The sequence below is a fragment of the Miniopterus schreibersii genome (genome assembly GCF_964146895.1).
Source record: "Miniopterus schreibersii genome assembly, chromosome: 10".
Lineage (NCBI taxonomy): Eukaryota > Metazoa > Chordata > Mammalia > Chiroptera > Miniopteridae > Miniopterus > Miniopterus schreibersii.
Window position 1 is genome coordinate 64,354,591 of NC_138110.1, and position 21,279 is coordinate 64,375,869.

At 47.3% G+C, this 21,279-nt stretch overlaps 1 protein-coding gene across 1 annotated transcript; it reads left to right on the plus strand.

Moving 5' to 3' along the window:
* Positions 1 to 75: 75 nt before the first annotated feature.
* On the plus strand, positions 76 to 19,386 carry VPS16 (VPS16 core subunit of CORVET and HOPS complexes; the record flags this gene model as incomplete). The annotated part of the gene is made up of 24 exons (XM_081150277.1): positions 76 to 245; positions 12,767 to 12,855; positions 13,120 to 13,217; positions 13,303 to 13,431; positions 13,521 to 13,665; positions 13,791 to 13,906; positions 13,995 to 14,117; positions 14,242 to 14,297; positions 14,651 to 14,740; positions 14,844 to 14,938; positions 15,104 to 15,180; positions 15,706 to 15,837; positions 15,934 to 16,061; positions 16,199 to 16,234; positions 16,426 to 16,534; positions 16,687 to 16,821; positions 16,917 to 17,025; positions 17,116 to 17,213; positions 17,298 to 17,405; positions 17,726 to 17,803; positions 17,899 to 18,068; positions 18,143 to 18,239; positions 18,883 to 18,986; positions 19,102 to 19,386. The coding sequence occupies 24 exons, from the start codon at positions 76 to 78 to the stop codon at positions 19,244 to 19,246; spliced, it is 2,637 nt and encodes an 878-aa protein (XP_081006403.1). The 3' UTR covers positions 19,247 to 19,386.
* Between the last annotated feature and the right edge of the window lie 1,893 nt (positions 19,387 to 21,279).

Consider the following 21,279-nt stretch of genomic DNA (forward strand, 5'->3'; position numbering starts at 1 on the left):
GCCGGGGCCGGGCTCACTGAGGCGGGCACTAGGCCCGGGTGTGGGCGGGTGTGAGTGCAGCCGCCTAGAGCGCCGATGGCAGCGGCGGCGGCTCACCACGTGATCCAGGAGGGCGGAAGCGGAAGTGCCGGCCTGGAGCCCGCGCTAGGAGGGTGTCCCTTCAGCGCTGCCCAGCAGCTCCCTGCCCCAGCCATGGACTGCTACACCGCGAACTGGAACCCGCTCGGGGACTCTGCCTTTTACCGGTGAGCCGCCCCGCCCTTCCGCCCACGGCCTGGCTTACCCCGCTCTCCCGCCGGCTCCAGTCTCGGGGCGGAGCCGGCAACGCGCCACCCCGTCACTCTGGGCGCTGGGGTCCGCCCCTCGCCGGCTCTGCCCCCCGGCGTCTGCCGCTTAACCTACGGAAACTGAGGCAAACGTAATGGCCACACAAGTAGGGGCAGAGCCGGACGCGGAAGCCTAGGTCTGTCAGCCTCCGGAATGATGCTCACATCATGTTGAAGGAGGCCGCCCACTGGTGACACGAGTGCCCGGTCTCCTGCCCGGATGTGCGGGTCTCGGAGCGGGGCAGGGTCGCACGGCGGGCGGGGTAGCAGTGCTGACCTAGCCTGGGCGAAGGGGGACGAGTCGCCAGTGAGCCCAGGGGCTGCACGAGTGAGCACCCCCAGCTAGGGCAGCCCTCCCATGGGATTCGTAGAGCCGTAAACTAATTTTTCTAAAGTGTAAACTGATTACATCATTACCCTGGTACAAACTACTCCTGTTTGATATATGAGTCAGCTCCTGTTTATCTCTGCAACTTCATTTGCCCCTCTTGTACCCAAATTTTGTGTTCAGTTACACAGAACAGGACCCCAATATACCACAGTGTTTCATGGCTCCCTGTGTTTGCACCAGCCTGCAGTTCCTTCTGTGGGTACTGCCATTTCCTTCATTATTTATCTGGATATTCTTGCTCATCCTTTAGGATTTAGTTCAAGGGTCCTTTCTGAAATCTTCCCTGATCCAACACAGTAGAGACAGCTGCCTTTCCTTTGGGCCCAGCGCCAGGGTCTGTTATGTATGGCACAGTAGGTTTGTATGGTAGGTTTCTTATGCTAAGCCAAGTTCCTTGAGGGCTGACAGTGTATTTCTTGCATTTCATTCTCTCCAGTGCATATTTAGAACAGTGCCTGCTATGTAGTAAGCAGTTGCCCAATAAAGTTTTTAAAAAACACTTTATTTTTATTGCAACTAAAGATCACAAAGACATCTCATTGGGGTCTTATTTCAATAGAAGACACCATTTTGCCCTTAAGAGGGACAAATGCCTTGTGGCAATTTTTAGAGCTCTATTGTATTTGTTGTTTATTTCTGATTTTTCTTTTTTAATCCATACCTGAGGATATTTTTTCCATTGCTTTTCAAAGAGAGTGGAAGGGGGAGAGAGAGAGAAACATCTATGTGAGAGAGACATCCATTGGTTGTCTCCTGCACGAGCCCCCTGGATCTAGCCTGCAACCGAGGCGCACGTGCCCTGGGCTGGAATTGAGCCTGGAACCCTTCAGTCCACAGGCTGACCCTCTAACCACTGAGCCAAACCAGCTAGGGCTATTTCTAATTCTTACCTCTCATAAATATGTTTATACACTGTGGAAAAAAAATTGCAAAAGTTTAGTCAAAATCAGTAAAGTCACTAGGAAATAAGAATGATATTAACTGTTTTTGTGGAAAAGGGATGTCATTTGGCATGTAACTTAGTGTATACAACACAGCGTACACTTTTGAAAATACTGACTTGTATTACTTTTATAAATACATGTTGCCTTCACAAGCTTATTAAACGAGAGTACTAAAACTGATGACCTCATTACTACAGAACTCCTGTTTATGATATGAAGTTTTAGCTTTGTTGATACACCAATAAAGTTTTAAATGAATGTGTTAACCTGCATAGTTCCCCTACTTATATTTACTTTTGTTGCTGTAGTGCCAGAAAAGAGTAGAAGTCTAAGCCTTGCTGTGGAGCATGTGTTATTTTTGCTAACAGGTGTTGTGCCTATCTGTATACTTCACACTTTGCTAAGTACTTTACCTGTATTAACTTAAGTCTCACAACCCCACAAAGTAGGGACCATTATTAAACCCATCTTACTGATGAGGAAACTGAGGTGCAGAGAGGTTAGGTGATGAGGTTCACAGCTAGTAAGTAGTGGAGTGAGGATTTAAACTCAGCTTTATTCTAGAGCCTGTGCTAAATAAAGCCTAGGTTTGTTGGTTTTTAACAGGAAAATAAAATAGCATGTCCTCGCTTTTCTACTAGAGCGGAAATGTTTTAAGTGCAGATACTTGGTGTTATTTGTATTTATGTATAGCCTTATGCCAGGACTTAATACATGGTCAAGTAAAGTGAATGGATGATAAACAGGTGGCAGACAGTGCATTTTGAGTCCTATCTACAGGACAGGATTCTTTTTCATTGGAGGTAGTGTTCTGGAAAACTAACTAATTGGGGAAGTCAAGGAGAGTGAATGGTGACCAGTTCTTATCGGGCTTCAGAATTTTAGCTGTTTTTTATCCTAAAAACCCAATTTGGGATAACCTTATTAATTAATTTTGCTCAAACCTTTGCCAGGCTGAATGTATATCAACCAATAAGAAGACATGGACCCTGTCTGTTCTCATAGAACTTACAGCCAGCCCGGGAGACTGTTGATAAGCACTGATGACCCAGTATTTGTTTGATAATAATCACTGTAGAGAAGAGGTATAGTGTCCTAAGACAGCATATAACAGCCTGGTGAGTTAAAAGTAAAGAAGGCTTTCTGAAGGAAACCAGAACTCATCCAGGGGATAATTAGACATTGGTGCAGGGAGTGGGATAGGGAATAGCATATACAAAGGTCCTGAGGCAGGAGAGACTGGGGCACTCTCAGTGACCTGAATAAAGAGAGCCAAAGTGGCTGGAGTGCCAAAGGCAGGGATGGGGGCAGACGAGATGAGGTTAATGCCTTTCTCTTAGGGGCCACACCCTGCAGGGCCTTATAGGCCACCTTTATTTGAAGAATAGTAGGAAGCCTAAATAAAGGGTCTTAATGAAAGGATTGATGTGATTGTATTTGCAGGTGTGTGTATGTTTGACTACTCTAGATAGGTCATATAAGTGGAATCACACAGTATTTGCTCTTTTGTGACTGAAACAAATCAATGTTTCTCTTTCTCTCTCCCTCTCTCGCTCAAATCAATAACTAAAAATTAAATTTTAAGAAAAGAGACCAAGTGATTTTCTGAATTTGTCCCATTGCTTCCTTGTGGAGCCTTTTAACTTTTTTCTATGTCATAGCCTGTATTTCCTGTAACTGTTAGATCTAAAGATGTGATTAGATTCTGGTTGAACATTTTTGGCAGAAATGCTTTGTAGGCAATGACATGGTGCTTGTGCTGCATCACATCTGGAGTCACCATTACATTGTGTTGTCTGCTATGAGGGACATTAACAAGGGGGTTAGGATGGTGATGTCCACATCCTTCATTGGGATGCTGCACTGGTTCCATCAGTATGAGTTTAATCACGAGACAGAGACCATATAGTGATGAAATAGGTGAAGTTTCATATAAACAACTCTTACACTGTGACAAAGTAACTATAAAATAAAATAAAACTCTGTCCTATAGGGCTGAGGAGAAAGGATGGACAAACTTAGAAGGGAGTGGGGGTATCCTCCTCAAGCTGATGTTCCAACCTTGATGGAAAAGGTATAGTTGCAGCCTACTGGGTGGTGAAGTTTGCTGGTTTGCCTGGGCCAGAGCTGGTCCACAGTTACTGGGCAAGCAGGAAGCAGCCCTCCTGGGCACAAATGGGGCACAGATCAGCCATAGCTGGTGGCCTGGTTCATGGGTTTGCACAGGGGTTAGAAGCACCAATGTGAGTGGGAGACCTGGAGCATGCAGTGTCTGTGTGGAGAGAGCCACAGGAAGATGGACACCAGTCTAGGCCAAGCCTGTGAGGTCATCAAGGGATTGTGTGTTGTGGGTGCATGTTGGGCAGAGCATCACCAGGTGTCCTCATACCTGCGGTGCTGACTGACCTTGCTGCTGGAAATAGCCAGAGAGCCCCTTCCTTGTGCAGTGTTCCTACACTGCCCTCTACTGAGAAAGGCTAACATCTAGCTCACTGTGGAGCACATATTGAAGGGTGAATTTGGAGTTGACAGACAATAAATTGATAACTGGCACAGTCTACACTTTGATTACTCATCTCCATATGCACCCTCTGCACACTTTTGAACTCCCTTATAACAACAAAACAAGTCTATATTTCTGCTTAAGAAGCTACCACTATCCTTCTTACAAGTAAATATTCTTTCCCAAATTGAGAAGACATATAGTCTTAACAGTCATATCTATCACTCTATTAATTTCTCCTTCAGTCCCATTGAATATTCATTCTGTTACCCAAAAGTTAAATTGTAAAGTTAACCTGCAGTTATTTGTGTATAAATAAAAATGAGAAGGAGAGAGAAGATAATGGCTAGTGTATACATATAAACACACACATGTAACAAGCATGAAGAAAATATGCAAAGTGACTATAGTCTTCATTTCTGTAATTGGTCATCAGATTGTAGTTGATATCTATGGCTTCCTTCAATTGTCCTCAACCAGAACCTCCACTGCTCTGGGCTCCTTACATAATGGAGTGACCCAAACCTTCATTTCTCGGTCATTCTGCTCTTTTGGTTGCTGAGGTTTTTCATTAACATTTACAGTTAGGTACAGAAGTACTAAAAGGTGCCTCAGAGGACCCCCTGGGTATTAGACATAGTCCTTCTTGCCTCCATTATGTAGCAGCAACTCAATTTCCCCTTGGTAATCAGGATAGTCACTTTAGCCAGTAAATGAACCCCATTTTCTTATGCCTGTTGGTTAGGTGGCATAAGGAGCCCAAAGTGGCAAGATGGCCCTCAGTATTCCAGTTCAGTGAATCTGTTACTGTATCTCATGGTGGAAACATTCTCCCTGTGGAGACTAACCTCACCTAACCAATAGATCTCAAAGTTACCTGAACTGGAAGCAATATTTTTGTAAGAGTCATTAGGTGTAATAATAAGAGCTACTCTCACTTCTACCCCTTGATTCTGGGTCCCAGGTATTCTGACTCTGGAGGAAACAACACCATGTAATAGTCTCTGATGCAAAGCACAAGCTGCATCCTGTAAAATAGAGCTCCATCCTTTTAGGATACTGTCTCCCAGTTGGTGCTATAACTGAGTTGTCAGTGAGTTTAGGCCAGCCTCTTCTGGGTAATGGGATATATGGTAAGACTAATTGATTCCATGGACTTGAGCCCACTGCTGCACTTTCTTTTTTGTGAAATGAGGTCCTTGATTAGATGTAATGCTTTGCAGAATGTCACACCATTAGATAAGGCATTCTGTAATTCCACAGATGGTGGGTGCTGGCAAAGGCATTATAGGTAGGGAAGAAAAATCCACATCCATAATGTGTCTGTATTCCAGTGAGGACGAATCATTGCCCCCTTCATGATGGAAGAGGACCAGTGTAATCAACTTGCAGTTTGGTCCCCCTGGGAATGGTCCCATATTGGGACCATGTATTGGTCTCTGCTGTTGACGGGTTAACCATGGAGCAGTAGTGTTAGCTAGGGTAGCCTTGGGGAGGGAGGCTCCCAAGACTTCTTCCCCAGTTGAGGTAATCACAAGGTTTTCAAGCAGAGGAAGGTAAGTCTCCTCAGACATATGAGTGCAAGCTACTTCTACTGGTAAGGAAAGCTCAGAATTAATTGGGGGTTCAGGATTGTCTCATCTGGGTCTAACCAGGTATCTTCCTTCTAGTTTTCAGGATTCCTTTCTTTCCTGATCAGTGCCCTAAATTTCACATGAGAAATGTCATGTTGGTGAATTCAACTGGTTATAATTTAACAACCCACATAATTAAATTTTGCTTTTGATTTTCAGCAGTAGCAGCTGTGTGGCTGCAATAAATACAAGATTCTTTTAGGGCTATTCTAGACACTTTCTGCTCAGACTATGACTTGAGCTGAAAGTTAACCGACCCAAGCTAGTCATTTTCTCTTTGTAAATGTTCAAGTGCACTCAAAATAATCCATCCACACCACAGCCCTTATAATCATCATTACTGCCATACAGTCAAGCCCAGAAGTTACTCCCAAAGCACATGTTTGACTTGGCATTTCACTACAGAAAACTGCAGTCTTGATTAATTGTGATGTCACTGCATGTAATGGATTACTAACATCAGTTTCCCATTGGCAGGGAGCTCAGCACTGTACCCAAGCTTTAAGCACATGACCAAACTAATCCTCAAATCCCATCTTTAGGGGTCTGTCTCTTGGGACCACTCTCAGAGCCAAGTCTGTAATCAGCCTGGGCCAGTCAAGAGACAAACTGGGAAAGTTTAATAAATATAAATAATTATTAAACTGTGATAAAACAGTAAAAATATAAGAAAATGTTATACGGTAGCCTAGAGAGAGTACCCAAGGAATGAGAAATTTAGAAGGGGGGTCCCTTTCCTCAGGCTGGGGTTCAGACCTCCTTGGAGAAAATACAGGGTAGGGCAAAAGTAGGTTTACAGTTGCCTACCTGGTTTGGTTCAGTGGTTAGAGTGTCGGCCCGCAGACTGAAGGGTCTTGGTTTCAATTCTGGTCAAGGGCACGTACCTCGGTTGCAGGCTCGATTCCTGGCCATGGTAGGGGCGTGTGCAGGAGGCAACCAATCAGTGTGTCTCTCTCACATTGATGTTTCTCTCTCTCTTTTTTTCTCCCTAAGAAGCAATGGAAAAAATATCCTGGGGTGAGGATAAAAAAAAAAGGTAGTTTTACAGTCATTCATATGGAAAATAATACAATAATAAGTAATGATACAGGAATAAATTCTGTTTTCTGTACTCACGACTGCAAACCTACTTTTGCCTCACCCTGTATAGTTGCAGACTACTAGATGGCAGAGAAGTTCACTGCTTTGCCTACCCCTAGCTGGTCCACAGTTCTTGGGAAAGCAAGAAGCAACCCTCTGGGGTTCAGGGGTTAGGGGAGCACAGGTGAGCTACAGCTGGTGGTCAGGGCTGTGGGTGTGCAAGGGGAGTAGGGTAGCTGGTGCTGGCAGGCAGCTTGGAGCACACAGTGTCTGTAAGGTGAGCCACAACCAGTAGCTGGGAGCATGGGTGTGCAGAGGGGGTCAGTGGAAACACTCAAGTGGGCAGCCAGGGCAGCCAGTGGCCAGGTATCTTGGCATGCAGAGGAAGTAAAGCCTGGTGTGTGCAGGAGACCTGGAATGGGGTGTCTGTACAGGGAGCTGTTGGAAGGTGATCACCAGTCTGGGCAAGCCTTCTAGGTTGTTGCATGGCGGGGGCAGGTCACCACCCGATGTCCTCATACCCTAGCTGCTGGCTAAGCTCTGCAGGAAGCAGCAGGAGAGCCCCTTCCTCATTCAGCATCCCTCCTGCACCCTCTACTGAGAAAGCTTAACATCATTCTCATTGTGAAGGAAAAATGTTTAAAGTGATGCTGTCCCTTAAACACAACACATATTGAAGGATGAATTTGGAACTGAGTGGCAATGAATTGATAACTGGCATGCTAGGTCTGTGTGAATCTCTATTTTCCCATCAGATTTTTACCCATAATTTTAGTAACAAAATGTCAAAAATGCATATGGGGCTATAAAAATTGAAATAATACAACAATATGTAGCCTACAAATTGGAAGTCCCCCTACCTCCCTCCCCTGCTCATCACCCACCAACCACTCTCTGGCTTAGTGTGGAGGCCTCTGAGCATTTTCTCTATGTATTTATATACATTCCTGTGATTATATGTAAATATGCTTGTCAAAAGTATGTGCTCAGTTTTTTATTACATAAATGAGTTCATATGGTTCATACTGAGCTGCAGCTTACATTTTTTTATTTAACAATATGTCTTAGAGATAATTTCATGTCAGTATACACAGAGCCACCTTTTGTTTTTTGTTTTGTTTTCGTTAATCCTTACCTAAGGATATTTTTTCCATTGCTTTTTAGGAGTGGAAGGGGGAAGGGGAGAGAAGAAGAGAGAAAGAGAAATATTGATGTGAAAGACACATGATTGGTTGCCTCCTGCAAGTGCTCTGTCCAGGGCCGACCAGGGCCGGTGATCGAACCTGTAACCCAGGTACATGCCTTTGACCGGGAATCAAACCTGAGACCCTCTGGTGGGCAGGCCAGTGCTCTAAGCACTGAGCAACACCTGCTGGGGCCAGAGTCACCTTATTAATGGCCACATGGTATTGCCCAGAATGGGCATATCATAGTTTATTTAACCAGTCCTGTTTTGGTGGACATCTTCTGAAACTATTTTTAAAATGTTGCAGTGAATTCATACTTTTGTGCATTTGTGCAAGTAGTTTTCTGAGTTAGACTCTTGGAAGGAAACTGCTAAGTCAGAAGGTGCACAATTTAAAAGTTGAATAGCTATTTTATGTAATGAAATCATTTCCTTGATATTGTCTGAGTTTTGTGTCTTGCTCTAAAAGGCTCTTCCATAGTTCACATTATAAAAATATTAGATTATATTTTCTCAAGATTTTTATGTTTTTAAAATATTTTCATGTAAAGTTGTCTGATGTGGCCTTTGACTATCTTTCCTTTAGTTTTATTTTCATTTTTAAAAATTAATTAGGTGATAAATGGTGATAGAAGGAAACTTGACTTGGCATGGTGAATATAATACTACATACAGATGATGTGTTGTAAAATTGTATACCTGAAACCTGTGTAATTTTATTAATGTCATCCCAATAAATTCAGTAAAAAAAAATAAATATTAATTAGAGTCTTTTGTATTTTTGTTTCTTTTAGCTGATGTATTTTCTAGCAAAACAAGAGTAATTACATGGCCTTGTTAAGCTACTTGAGTTTAGGCCCAGTCAAAGCTGAGGTTCTATTGGCCTGGGGCTAAACTAGCAGGAGAGCCTTTTGTATTTTTAAGAAAATACCTCTTTTTCACATTTGTCACAAACATTTTTCCCTCTTCATAGTTTGTCTTCCTGCTTTTTTTTTAGTGAATTTTTAAATGTATAAAAGTGGGAGGTTTTTTGTGTGTTTTTTTTAATGTTTTTATTGATTTCAGAGAGAAGAAGGGAGAGGGAGAGACAGAAACATCAATGATGACCGACTGCCTCCTGCACGCCCCATACTGAGGATCGAGCCTGAAACGGGTATATACCCTGACCAGGAATTGAACTGTTACCTCCTGGTTCATAGCTCGACGCTCAACCACTAAGCAACACCGGCCAGCCATTAAAGTGTTTTAATGTTAATTATTTCAACAAATAACTATTGGCCCTGCCAAGTAGCTCAGTTGGATAGAGCATCAGCCCCATACACCAAGGTTGTGAGCTCAATCCCTGGTCAGGGCACATACAAGAATCAGCCAATGGCCCTGTGGTTAGAGCCTTGGCCTGTGCACAGGAGTGTCTTGGGTTTGATTCTGGTCAGGAGCCTGTACCTGGGTTGCAAGTTCGAGCCCCTCTCCTGGTTGGGGTGCTTGCAGGAGGCAACCAGTCGATGAGTCTCTCACATTGATGCTTCTCTCTCTTTCTCTGTGCCCCCTTCCCCTCCCCCCTCCCTTCCACTCTCTAAAAATCAATGGAACAAATATCCTCACTCCTTGGGTGAGGATTAATATATGTACACACACACACACACACACACACACATATAAAATCAGCCAATGAATACATAAATGAGTGGAACAACAAATCGATGTTTCTTTCTCTCCCTTCCTCTCTAAAAGCATCATTAAATAAAAAAACTTACTTAAAAACTAAGTAAGTGTTACTGTTTAAAAACTCAAAGTCTCAATCCCTGCTCTTATTCAACTGATTCTACCCCTCACCTACAAGTAACCACTGTTACTAGATTCTCGTAAATCTTGCAAAAGTTTCTTTTTTCAAATGGAAGCAAGTATAAATATGCGTTGGTTTTACCGCCTTTTATGTAGAAGTATACAGAAGTTCTTAGTTTTCATTTGTTGGTCTTTTTCAATGACGCTTCTGAGTTTTATATCATGCTTAGAAATTGTTTCTACTTTGAGACTTAAAATATCCATGATCTTTTTCTCTTGTGGCCTTATTTTTTTTAACATTTAAATTTTGAATTCCATTTGGAAAATATTTTATTGTAGAAATTAAGTAATGAAATAGTGTTTATTGTGATTTTTTCCATATGAGCCATTGTCTTATTTTAAGTATCAATTTGCACCCATTTGAAATGCCATCTTTATTACATGTTCAATTCCCAGGTCTTTTTTTTGATTCTGTTCTCTTCCATTAATCTATTTTTTTACTCGTGTGCCAAAACAACAGGTTTGGGGGGGGAGGGGGTTGTTTTTAATATGTCTTTATTGATTTCAGAGAGAGGGAGGGAAAGGGAGAGAGAGGATAGAAACATCAGTCATGAGAGTCATTGATTGGCTGCCTCCTGCACGACCCCCACCGGGGATCGAGCCCACAACGTGGGCATGTGCCCTGACCAGGAATCGAACCACTAATCAAACTGCAGTCTCCTGGATCATAGGTCGATGCTCAACCGCTGAGCCATGCTGGCCAGGCCCAAAACAACAGTTTTGATTAACTTGAGTTTTATGTAGTATACTTGATATCTGATGTGCATGTTCTCATATTTTCAGATGTTCTTATATATCTTCCGGTATTCTCTTTCTGATGATCTTTTCCCCTCCAGACAAACTGTAGAGTCAGTTTGTGCTTCCCTTCCCCCCAAAAAATTGAGAGTGATTTTTATTGGAATTCTTGTGCACTTATAGATCATTTTGGAATATTTTTCTTTATTTTTTCTTTTTAAATATATCTTTATTGATTTCAGAGAGAGGAAAGGAGAGGGAGAGAGAGAGAAGCATCAATGATGAGAGTCATTGATCGGCTGCCCCCTGCATGCCCCCCAACTGGGGATCGAGCCCGCAACCCGGGCATGTGCCCTGACTGGGAGTTGAACTGTGATTCGCCTGAATCCTAGGTCAATGCTCACTGCTGAGCCATGCCCGGCCGGGCTGGAATATTTTTCTATGTCTTCTATATCCTTGAGTAAACTTTGATTTGATTTTGTAAAAATTTTTGTTATGTCTATTTTTGGGTACCTTATAGTTTTGTTGCTGTCATGATCAGGATCTTTTTAAAGTTATATTTCTAATTGGTTCTTGCTATAGTATATAGACAATTAATTGGTATAGAAAATATATTGATTTCTGTTGCTCATTCAACTGAGCTCTTTCATTCATTGTTCCATAGACTGGTTTGGATTTTCTAAGTAGACAATCACATTATTTGTAAGTAGTAGTAATCTCATTCCTTTTCCAAAATAGAAACCTCTGTGTGTGTGTTTTTTCTTTTGTTGTTGTTGTTGTTAATCCTCACCCAAGGACATTTTTTCCATTGATTTTTTTAGAGAATGGAAGGGAGGTGGAGAGACAGAGAGAAACATCAATGTGAGAGGGACATATCAATTGGTTGCCTCCCACACTCACCCTGACCAGGCCGGGGATCAAACCTGCAGCCCAGGTACATGCCCTTCTCTGGAATTGAACCTGAGACCCTTCAATCCACAGGCCAACACTCTAACTACAGAGCCAAACCGGCCAGGGCTCTGTGTGTGTTTTCTTAAATAATTTTGGCTAGAACCCCAAGAAGAATGTCAAATAGAAAGAAGGTAATGGTGAGCATCTTTCTGATCTTTAATGGGAAGGCTCCTGAAATGACACCAGCTAAAACAGTCTCCTTAACCACCGTTTTATTCTTGATACCCTGGAATAGTGCCTACTCCTTCCTGTCCCCTTCTCCCCTCCTACTTTGTCTTTTCATGCAGCACACACTCTCTCCTCACACATCTCAGATTGCAGTCATCTTGTGCCAGCGTGTGATTTCAGTTACCTGTCATAAGCCAAGCATTCACAAGATTGACATCTCTAAACCAGGACTCTTCTCAGCTCTGGACTCACTGAAGAGCTCCTCTTGGATTTCTTTCATGCACTGTTAACTTGGTACCTCTAAAACTGAGTTTTTTATTAACTAGTGTTGAGCTGGACCCCTGGGTATAAAGCCCACTACCTGATTCAGTGTTAAGAACCAGAAATAGCCCTGGCTAAGGTGGCTCAGTTGGTTGGACATCCTCCTGTGCACCAGGAGGTTGCCAGTTGGATTCCCTGTCAAGGGCACATGCCCTGATTTTGGGCTCCATCCCCGGTAGGGGGAGCGCAGGAGGCAGCTGATTGATGTTATACACCCATATTGATGTTTCTCTATCTCTCCCTCTTCCTTCCTCTCTCTCTAAAAGTCAATAAACTATTCTAAAAAAACAAACAGAAGAAAGGCCTTCTACCCTGACTGACTCTCTGAGAGGGTTTTATTTCCTGCTAATATAGGCTCAAACCAGCCACCCCACCCTAGTCCTACCTCAGTTTTTGCCCTGGATATTGGCCACACAGCCTGCCTGTCCCAGAAACTCCTGCCATCCTTGCATACTTACCCCAAGAACCACATCCTTCCCTGCCAACAGCTCTTGTTTCCTTGCCTGCTGCACCTAAGCATGCATATAGCTGTTTCTAGTTATCACCCTCCTTCCCCACCCCTGGAGGGGCCTCCTCAAGTTTCCTGTGGAGAACAAATAGAGGTTTTAGGGGTTCCTCTGGGGCTCACTTCATCTGGATGCATGGGCAGAAGGAGGCTAACCTCTGTTCATCTCTGTGTGAGCAGGAAATATGAGCTGTACAGCATGGACTGGGACCTGAAGGAGGAACTCAGGGACTGCCTGGTGGCCGCTGCACCCTACGGGGGCCCCATTGGTAAGACACTCCCTGCCACAGCATGCTCTGGGACCTTGGGGTGAACTCATGGTCCTTGACTCCTAGGAGTCCTATTGTTGGATTGTTCTTGTTGGCATATGGCACCCTTCCGCACCCCCCTCTCAAACCCCTATTGAGATGCTTTTAATTCTGGTTCTCATGAGGCCTGCTTCATATGGTGGGCATGAGGAGCTACTTCATGAGGCTGCTTTATATGCGCTGGGCTTAGGGAGCTAGGACAGGAGGTCTCTTTTCAAACTGCAGCGCTGCTGAGGAACCCCTGGAAGAAGGAGAAGGCTGCAAGTGTACGGCCGGTACTTGAGATCTACTCTGCGTCTGGCATGCCTCTGGCCAGTCTGCTGGTGAGCACCTGCGGCCTGCCCTGGGGCTGGGGACTGGGCAGGGCTTCTGTGTCCCAAGACAGTCTCATGAACTTACTCTCTACAGTGGAAGAGTGGGCCAGTGGTATCCCTGGGCTGGTCAGCTGAAGAGGAGCTCCTCTGCGTGCAGGAAGATGGTGTAGTACTGGTTTACGGGCTTCATGGTGACTTCCGGAGACACTTCAGTATGGGCAATGTAGGGGCCACAGGAAGTTGGGAAAAAGGGATGGAGTCTGTGACCCTGTGGCTTTTTTAAGGCCCCTCTCCACTTGCCCCTTTCCCCAGGAGGTGCTCCAGAATCGGGTTCTAGATGCCCGGATCTTCCATACCGAATTTGGTTCTGGAGTGGCCATCCTCACAGGGGCCCACCGCTTCACCCTCAGTGCCAATGTGGGTGACCTCAAACTCCGCCGAATGCCAGAAGTGCCAGGTGAGTACTGACACCCCTGAGATAATCATTCAGTGCCTATAGATGTGCTTCCAGACTGTGGGATCCACAGAGGCAGAGTCTGTGGGCTCTGGTCATCCTGAGGTTTTCCTCTTCCCTGACCCCAGGTTTGCAGAATGCACCCTCGTGCTGGACTACACTGTGCCAGGACCGAGTGGCACACATTCTTCTGGCTGTGGGACCCGATCTTTACCTCTTAGACCATGCAGCCTGTTCCACAGTGGTGAGGGCCTGTGAAATGGAGGGGTGGGGAAGGCTGTGGGGAAGCACTGAGAAGTTAGTGTCTCTGGTGTCTCCCGGCCCTGCCCCAGACGCCCCCTGGCCTGGCCCCAGGAGTGAGCAGCTTCCTGCAGATGGCGGTCTCTTTTACCTACCGACACCTGGCACTCTTCACAGACACGGGCTATATCTGGATGGGGACAGCTTCACTCAAGGTTTGATCCTGAGATAACACAGGGGCACTTTGCCTTGTCCAGGGGAGATCTGTTTAGGGTAGAGAAGGGGCTTTTTAACCTGAGTGCTGGGACAGGACCATGACATTTCCCTGCATCCTTTCAGGAAAAGCTGTGTGAGTTCAACTGCAACATCCGGGCCCCCCCGAAACAGATGGTCTGGTGAGGATGGGAGTCTTGTGCTGGGGTTTGGGGTGGAAGTAGCCTTGTTTCTTGGGACACCTTGATTCATCCTGTCTACTGGCCAAACCAAGGGGAGCTTTCATCATATCTTCTCTGCCAGTGCACACTTGAGGGAAATCCCTGCCCCACTGTGGGCCTCAGATACACCCAGGAGCTGACAGTACAGGGTAAAATGAAAGCAGACAGGCCAATCAGAGGAAGGGGAGTGGGAGCAGGAGGCATGCTCAGGGCTGTGCCAAGGCAAAGTGATGTAAGCAGCAATATGAGAGACCTGGCTGTGGGCCTTGCGTCCCGTCCATGTCTCCTACATGTTTGTGTGGTGCTGTACACAGGTGCAGCCGTCCTCGCAGCAAGGAAAGGGCTGTTGTGGTGGCCTGGGAGAAGCGGCTGATGGTGGTGGGTGATGCACCTGAAAGCATCCAGTATCCTTGGAGGGCTACCTGTGGGGGTGGGAGAGGAGAGGGGAAAGGGGTCACTTGCCCCATCCCATCTTTGGATGTTCTTACGAACCTTAACCAAACTGAGGTTTGTGCTGGATGAGGACTCCTACCTGGTACCTGAGCTGGATGGGGTCCGCATCTTCTCGCGCAGCACCCATGAATTCCTGCATGAGGTTCCAGGTGAGGCCTTTACAAGGGCACCATGTAAGGGAACCTGGGACAGGGGCACTTTGGCACTGCAGCTGCTGTGGGCTGGTGCCCCAGAGCAGGATCAGGGCATTGAGGCATTGAGGCAGAGCTGAGAGTTCTCTGCCCCCTCCCCCACTCACCATCTCCCTTCCCCAGTGGCCAGTGAGGAGATCTTCAAAATTGCCTCAATGGCCCCTGGAGCACTGCTGTTAGAGGCCCAGAAGGAATATGAGGTAAAGCCCTGGGCTTCTCCCCAGGCCCCAAGATGCTCTCTATCCCCTTCCCCTGATCGGCCCTGCCCCCTGCCCCTGCCCCTGCCCCTGCCCCTGCCCCTGCCCCTGCCCCTGCCCCTGCCCCTGCCCCTGCCCCTGCCCCTGCCCCTGCCTGGATATGGGTGGACACAGCCAGGTACCACCTATGAAGAGAGGGGTACAGGCAGGACACTAGGCTGGGCTGGAGAGGGCCAGCTCAGGAGGACCTTAGTGACATGGGGTCCTCCATGTGGTGTTAGGGAGGGGCAGGGAGCCCCCACTATCCCCAGCCCAGCCACAAGTCAGGGCTACTATCAAGAGGTCTCAGGGCCTCTCACAGGAAATTGTGAGGAATATGTGAACACCTAGGGTGGACTGAGTGGGCTGAGGTGGTTTGGGTTCCAGCCTCTGCTGCTCATTTGAATCACATCCCAGAGGGACTGGGGGCCAGATGTGTGGGTATTCTCCTTCATGATGCTGTGTCCCTGGCATCCCCCCTTTCCCCAGAAAGAGAGCCAGAAGGCGGATGAGTACCTGCGGGAGATCCAGGAGCTGGGGCAACTGACCCAGGCCGTGCAGCAGTGCATTGAGGCTGCGGGACATGAGCACCGGCCAGACATGCAGAAGAGCCTGCTCAGGGTTGGCTTGGGCTACATGGCTGGTGGGAGGGGCACTGGGCGGGGTTGGGCTGGCAGTGAGGGGAGCTCTCCTCTGTTGCCCTCTGGCTCTTTTCAGGCTGCCTCCTTCGGAAAGTGTTTCCTCGATAGATTTCCACCTGACAGCTTCGTGCGCATGTGTCAGGACCTGCGTGTGCTGAATGCCATTCGGGACTATCACATTGGGATCCCCCTCACCTATAGCCAGTATCCCCAAGTATATTAGAAGGGTGTTCACAGCCAGGGGTGGCAGGGGAAGGGAAAGGAGCTTAGAGATGCTGTCTGAAGGTCCTTGGCAAATAATACTTATTCACCAATTGGATCCTTAACCAAGTAAAATGCAGATACAAGCAGCTCACCATCCAGGTGCTGTTAGACAGGTACAGCATGCCCAAGGGTGTGGGAGGAGGGCTCTAAGTGGGCAGGCATTACAGCCCCTGGTGGTTTCTTGTGGTCAGTGCTCCTGACCCATTTCTTTGGGATCTGGGAGTCCAAAGTTATAGACAGTGACCACTCTGCCCTCTCTTTCTAACCCACCTCACCCCTGTACCCGTTACCCCTTGCCTGCCAGGCTTGTGTTACGGAGGCTTTACCCCCTGGCCATCCAGATATGCGAGTACCTGCGCCTTCCTGAAGTGCAGGGTGTCAGCAGGATCCTGGCCCACTGGGCCTGCTACAAGGTGAGGATATAGGACAGGGTCCAGGAGCATTTAGGCACTTTCAGACCCTGGTGAGATGTAGGAAATAGGATGTGTAGGGCTGAAGTCCTGATCGAAGGCTGGTGGGGTTAGGGGTGAGATCCAGGTATATATGACACTCCTTCACTCTGCAGGTACAACAGAAGGACGTGTCCGACGAGGATGTTGCTCGGGCCATTAATCAGAAGCTGGGGGACACACCTGGTGTCTCCTACTCTGACATTGCTGCACGGGCCTATGGCTGTGGTCGCACAGAGCTGGCCATCAAGGTGTGGGTGCCTAGCCCTTTCCAGACACTCTGACATGGGCAGTTGAGGTCCCCAGGCCAGCTCATTTTTTCTGTGTCTTCCTCCCCACCCCATAGCTGCTGGAGTATGAACCACGCTCTGGGGAGCAGGTACCTCTTCTTCTAAAAATGAAGAGGAGCAAACTGGCCCTGAACAAGGCCATCGAGAGTGGGGACACGGACTTGGGTGAGCAAGGTTTGGGTGAGGCCAAGGCCAGGGCCCCTGGGCTGAGCAAGGGGGCGGGCTGGAGTCTTCATCCTACCTATTGTCCCATAGTATTCACCGTATTGCTGCACCTGAAGAACGAGCTGAACCGAGGAGATTTTTTCATGACCCTTCGGAACCAGCCGATGGCCCTCAGCTTGTACCGACAGGTATGTGTAGTGGGCTGCAGTAGGACTGGAGCTTCCTGAGCCCCTGAGTTGTCCTTACTGACTGATTGCCTACCTTGACTCCAGTTCTGTAAGCATCAGGAGCTAGAGACGCTGAAGGACCTTTACAATCAGGATGACAACCACCAGGAGCTGGGCAGCTTCCACATCCGAGCTAGCTACGCTGCAGAGGAGGTCTGAGGCCCACAGAGTGGGTGGGGCCTGTGGGCTGGGCTGTTGGTCTGGTTACTTCACCGGGCATCTAGGCCTCATATTTGGTACACACCCAATCTGGTTCTCACTGTTGAGGGAGAGTGAGAAGACATGAGGTCAGGATAAGTGTTGGTCCCAGAGGAGCTAGCCTTCCCACTAGGGACACCAGATTGGTTCACCCAACGGGTAAGGCTGGCCCTGGTGACCCTTGGCACAGGGATCAGGGAGAAAACTATAGCCTGGGTGGGGAGGGCTGAGGTCCCTTGAGCTATGAGCTCAGGCTTCCCTTCTTGCTCTTACAGCGTATCGAAGGGCGGGTCGCAGCTCTGCAGACAGCAGCCGACGCCTTCTACAAGGCCAAGAATGAGTTTGCAGCCAAGGTTTGGTCTTCTCTTTTCTAAGAACCTCCTTGCTTCCTCTCCCAGTCTTCTCTCCTTTCCCTGTCATCCCCATCCTGCCTTATTCCTGTCCCTAGGCCACAGAGGATCAAATGCGGCTCCTACGGCTACAGAGACGCCTAGAAGATGAGCTGGGGGGTCAGTTCCTAGACCTGTCTCTACATGACACAGTCACCACCCTCATTCTCAGTGGCCACAACAAGCGTGCAGAGCAGCTGGCACGTGACTTTCGCATCCCTGATAAGAGGTAGGCTCAGGCTGTGAGTAGGTCCTGGGATCCCTCCCCCTCCAGCAGCACCTCCAAGCCTAACTTCCCTACAGGCTCTGGTGGCTGAAGTTGACTGCGCTGGCAGATCTGGAAGACTGGGAAGAGCTAGAGAAGTTTTCTAAGAGCAAGAAATCACCCATTGGCTACCTGGTGAGGCAGGGGCCCTCCCTCTACCTCCCACCAGGGAGGGTAGTCCTGGGGAGAGGACCAGGCCTAGAGATAGGCTGATGACCTATTGATGCATGTATTCAGCTAGCCAAAATAATTAGTGGGTGCTTCCTCTGTACACGTGTTCATGGGCCAAGTACATGAGAGAATGGGCCCAAGTCAGCCTGCAGATGTCAAGTAAAAGTCCTCTTTGAGTGGAGGGAGGAGAGGGAGGGGGACAGGGAAAGCACATCTGCCAGGCAGTGGAGTATATTTAGGGGATTTGTTTTCTGTGGCAGGCAGTTCAGAGGTGTGGTGGGTAGGTGGAGCAGCCATGAGAGAAAGCACAGGCCCTGAGAGGACAGGAAATGCCTGCTGTAAGAGGGTAGCAATAGATGGTGGAGTGGATGCATGGAAATAATTGGTCTCAAGGCTCTAACAGGTCTTTGGTTTAGGTTGTTTCTGCCCTGAGAATGTTGAGATCACACCTGTTGCAGGTGTGTGTTGGGGCAGGAGTGGGGGAATTATCGATATTGAAGGGTATATAAATTATACAGGAAAGATGTGTCCAGTGGGCTTTTTTTCATAAGAGAGATGACAAGAGGGCTCTGTCTTATCTTCTCTCTCCATCCCCTTCTTCTCTAAGCCCTTTGTGGAGATCTGCATGAAGCAACATAACAAATATGAGGCCAAGAAATACGCCTCTCGTGTGGGTCCCGAACAGAAGGTCAAGGCCTTGCTTCTCGTTGGGTACGCTGGCTGAGAGCCCTGTGGGTGCTAGGTGGCTGAGCCAGTGGACTGATAAGGGGCATGGTTTGTGTCCTTGGTCAGCCCAACACCATCTTCCCTCCTGCTCAAACCACAGAGATGTGGCTCAGGCTGCAGATGTGGCCATTGAGCGCCGGAATGAGGCAGAGCTGAGCCTTGTATTGTCCCACTGCACTGGAGCTACAGATGGGCCCACGGCAGACAAGATTCAACGGGCCAGGACACAAGCCCAGAAGAAGTGAGGGGCCTACCCTGCATGTCTCCTTGAGTCCTGGGCTTGGCAGAAGTGTCTGCTCATTCAGCTCCTCCCCCAGAGTTAAGCTGAGGAGCTGGGTGTGAAAGGAGCCAGGAATCTGGTTGTAAATAAAGTTGGAACATTTTAGAGTGCTTGTCTTATGCAGTCCCAGCTAAGCAAAAGCAGGCTAGAGGCAGAACCATATAGACACCTCAGCAAAACTCCATGTTTGTGTTGGGTCTGGAAAAGGAGCTTCTCCAGGTACATTTATAAGATACCTGCCCCTCTGTATGGTTACCAGGGAAAGCCCTCTCAAACTCCCAGCCCCTAGAAAGATTATGGGGAGAGATGGCACAAAACTTAAGCAACAACTCATCAAGAACCATACTGAAAAGCATTGTACACACTTACACAAGAACCATACAAAACACTTGACCATTATTTCATTTATTCCATGTAACAGCCCTGTGAGAGAAGTAACAAAGGCCCTCCCTTTGCCTCTATAACTTGTTTCCTAAGCCCATTTCTTTTATGAATTACTTCTCCCTTTGTGATTTTATAAATAAATATTCTCTTATAGTTTGAAAATAAAATTAAATTAAAAATTAAGCCTGGCCGGGCATGGCTCAGTGGTTGAGCATCGACCTAGGATCCAGGAGATCACAGTTCGACTCCCGGTCAGGGCACATGCCCGGGTTGCGGGCTCGATCCCCAGTAGGGGGCGTGCAGGAGGCAGCTGATCAGTGACCACTCTCTTATCATTGATGTTTCAACTCTCTCTCTCCCTTCCTCTCTCTGAAATCAATAAAGATATGTTTTTTTTTAATTTAAAAAGGAGAGATAAGTAACATAACCCCATTTTATAGAAGAGGAATTTGAGGTCTGGGGAGGTTTGGTAACAGCAAATATGTGGCAAAATGGATTTGAAACCATGTTGGACATTTGGGAATCTTAGAGCTTCTCTTTGGATGTTGTGGTAAGAGAGGAGGGATGATTCAGAGCTTGAACTGCAATTAGGCCCTTTGTGAGCAGGGGAACCTGAGCAAGGCCTGGATGTGCACCGCAGTGAGAATTGGAGGACTAATGAGAGACATGTGGACAGCAGATTGCAGGGGCTGGAGGAGGAGCCTTTGGAAACCTTGCCCACTGAACAGTGGTGAGCACTTCCTGAGTGGTCTCTGGGCTGAAGAGAAAAGATGGAATTCTCTTGGCAGTTCCGCTGAGGGAGGACTACGCTCTGGGGACCCTGGCTCCACCCTGCCCCGAATGGAGGTTTCATCCCCAGTCAGTAGGAGCACCTTTTTGGCCCTCTAGTCACCCTATCTCTAGCCTTCAGTTTGTACTCCTAGACACCTTGGCTTCACGTCCCAGTGCCCTAACCTAACACTGAGGGCATTTTTTCTCTTGTTACCCCTTCGTCTAGAAGGGAGACAAAGGAGGAAACCAAAACCCAGAGAGAGGGCAGGCCTCACCAAAGCTTCCAGCTGCTGAAAAAGAGTGAGAGAGGCCTAGTAATATTTTTCTTTTTCTTCCCCCACCTGATTTGTAAATGTTAGTTTGTGGAAATCCTCCCAGGGGATATAAGTCAAACTGTAAAACAACCATTTCTTATGCTTACCACTTAATACATGGGTCAGGAATTTGGACAGGGTAAGACAGGGATGGTTTGTCTGTTCTACAGTGCCTGGGTCAACAGCTGGAAGACTCAAAGGTTGAAGGTGACTTGATAGCTGAAGGCTAGAATCATCTGAAGGCTTGGTAACTCACAGTCTGGCAGTGGAAGCTGGTTTCTGACTGGAATCTTAGCTGGGGCTGTCAGAACACATACAACCTACAACATGTGAGGTATGAACACATACCTCACAACATAGCACCAGGATCCCAAGGGCAGCATCCCAAGAAAGCCAGGCAAAGCTGTACTGCCTTCCCTAACCTAGCTTTGGGAGTCACAGCTGCCACATTCTTTGTCCAGGCAGTCACATAGGCCTACACCACCCAATTTCTAAGGGAAATTGACTCTACCTCTTGATAGGGGAGTAG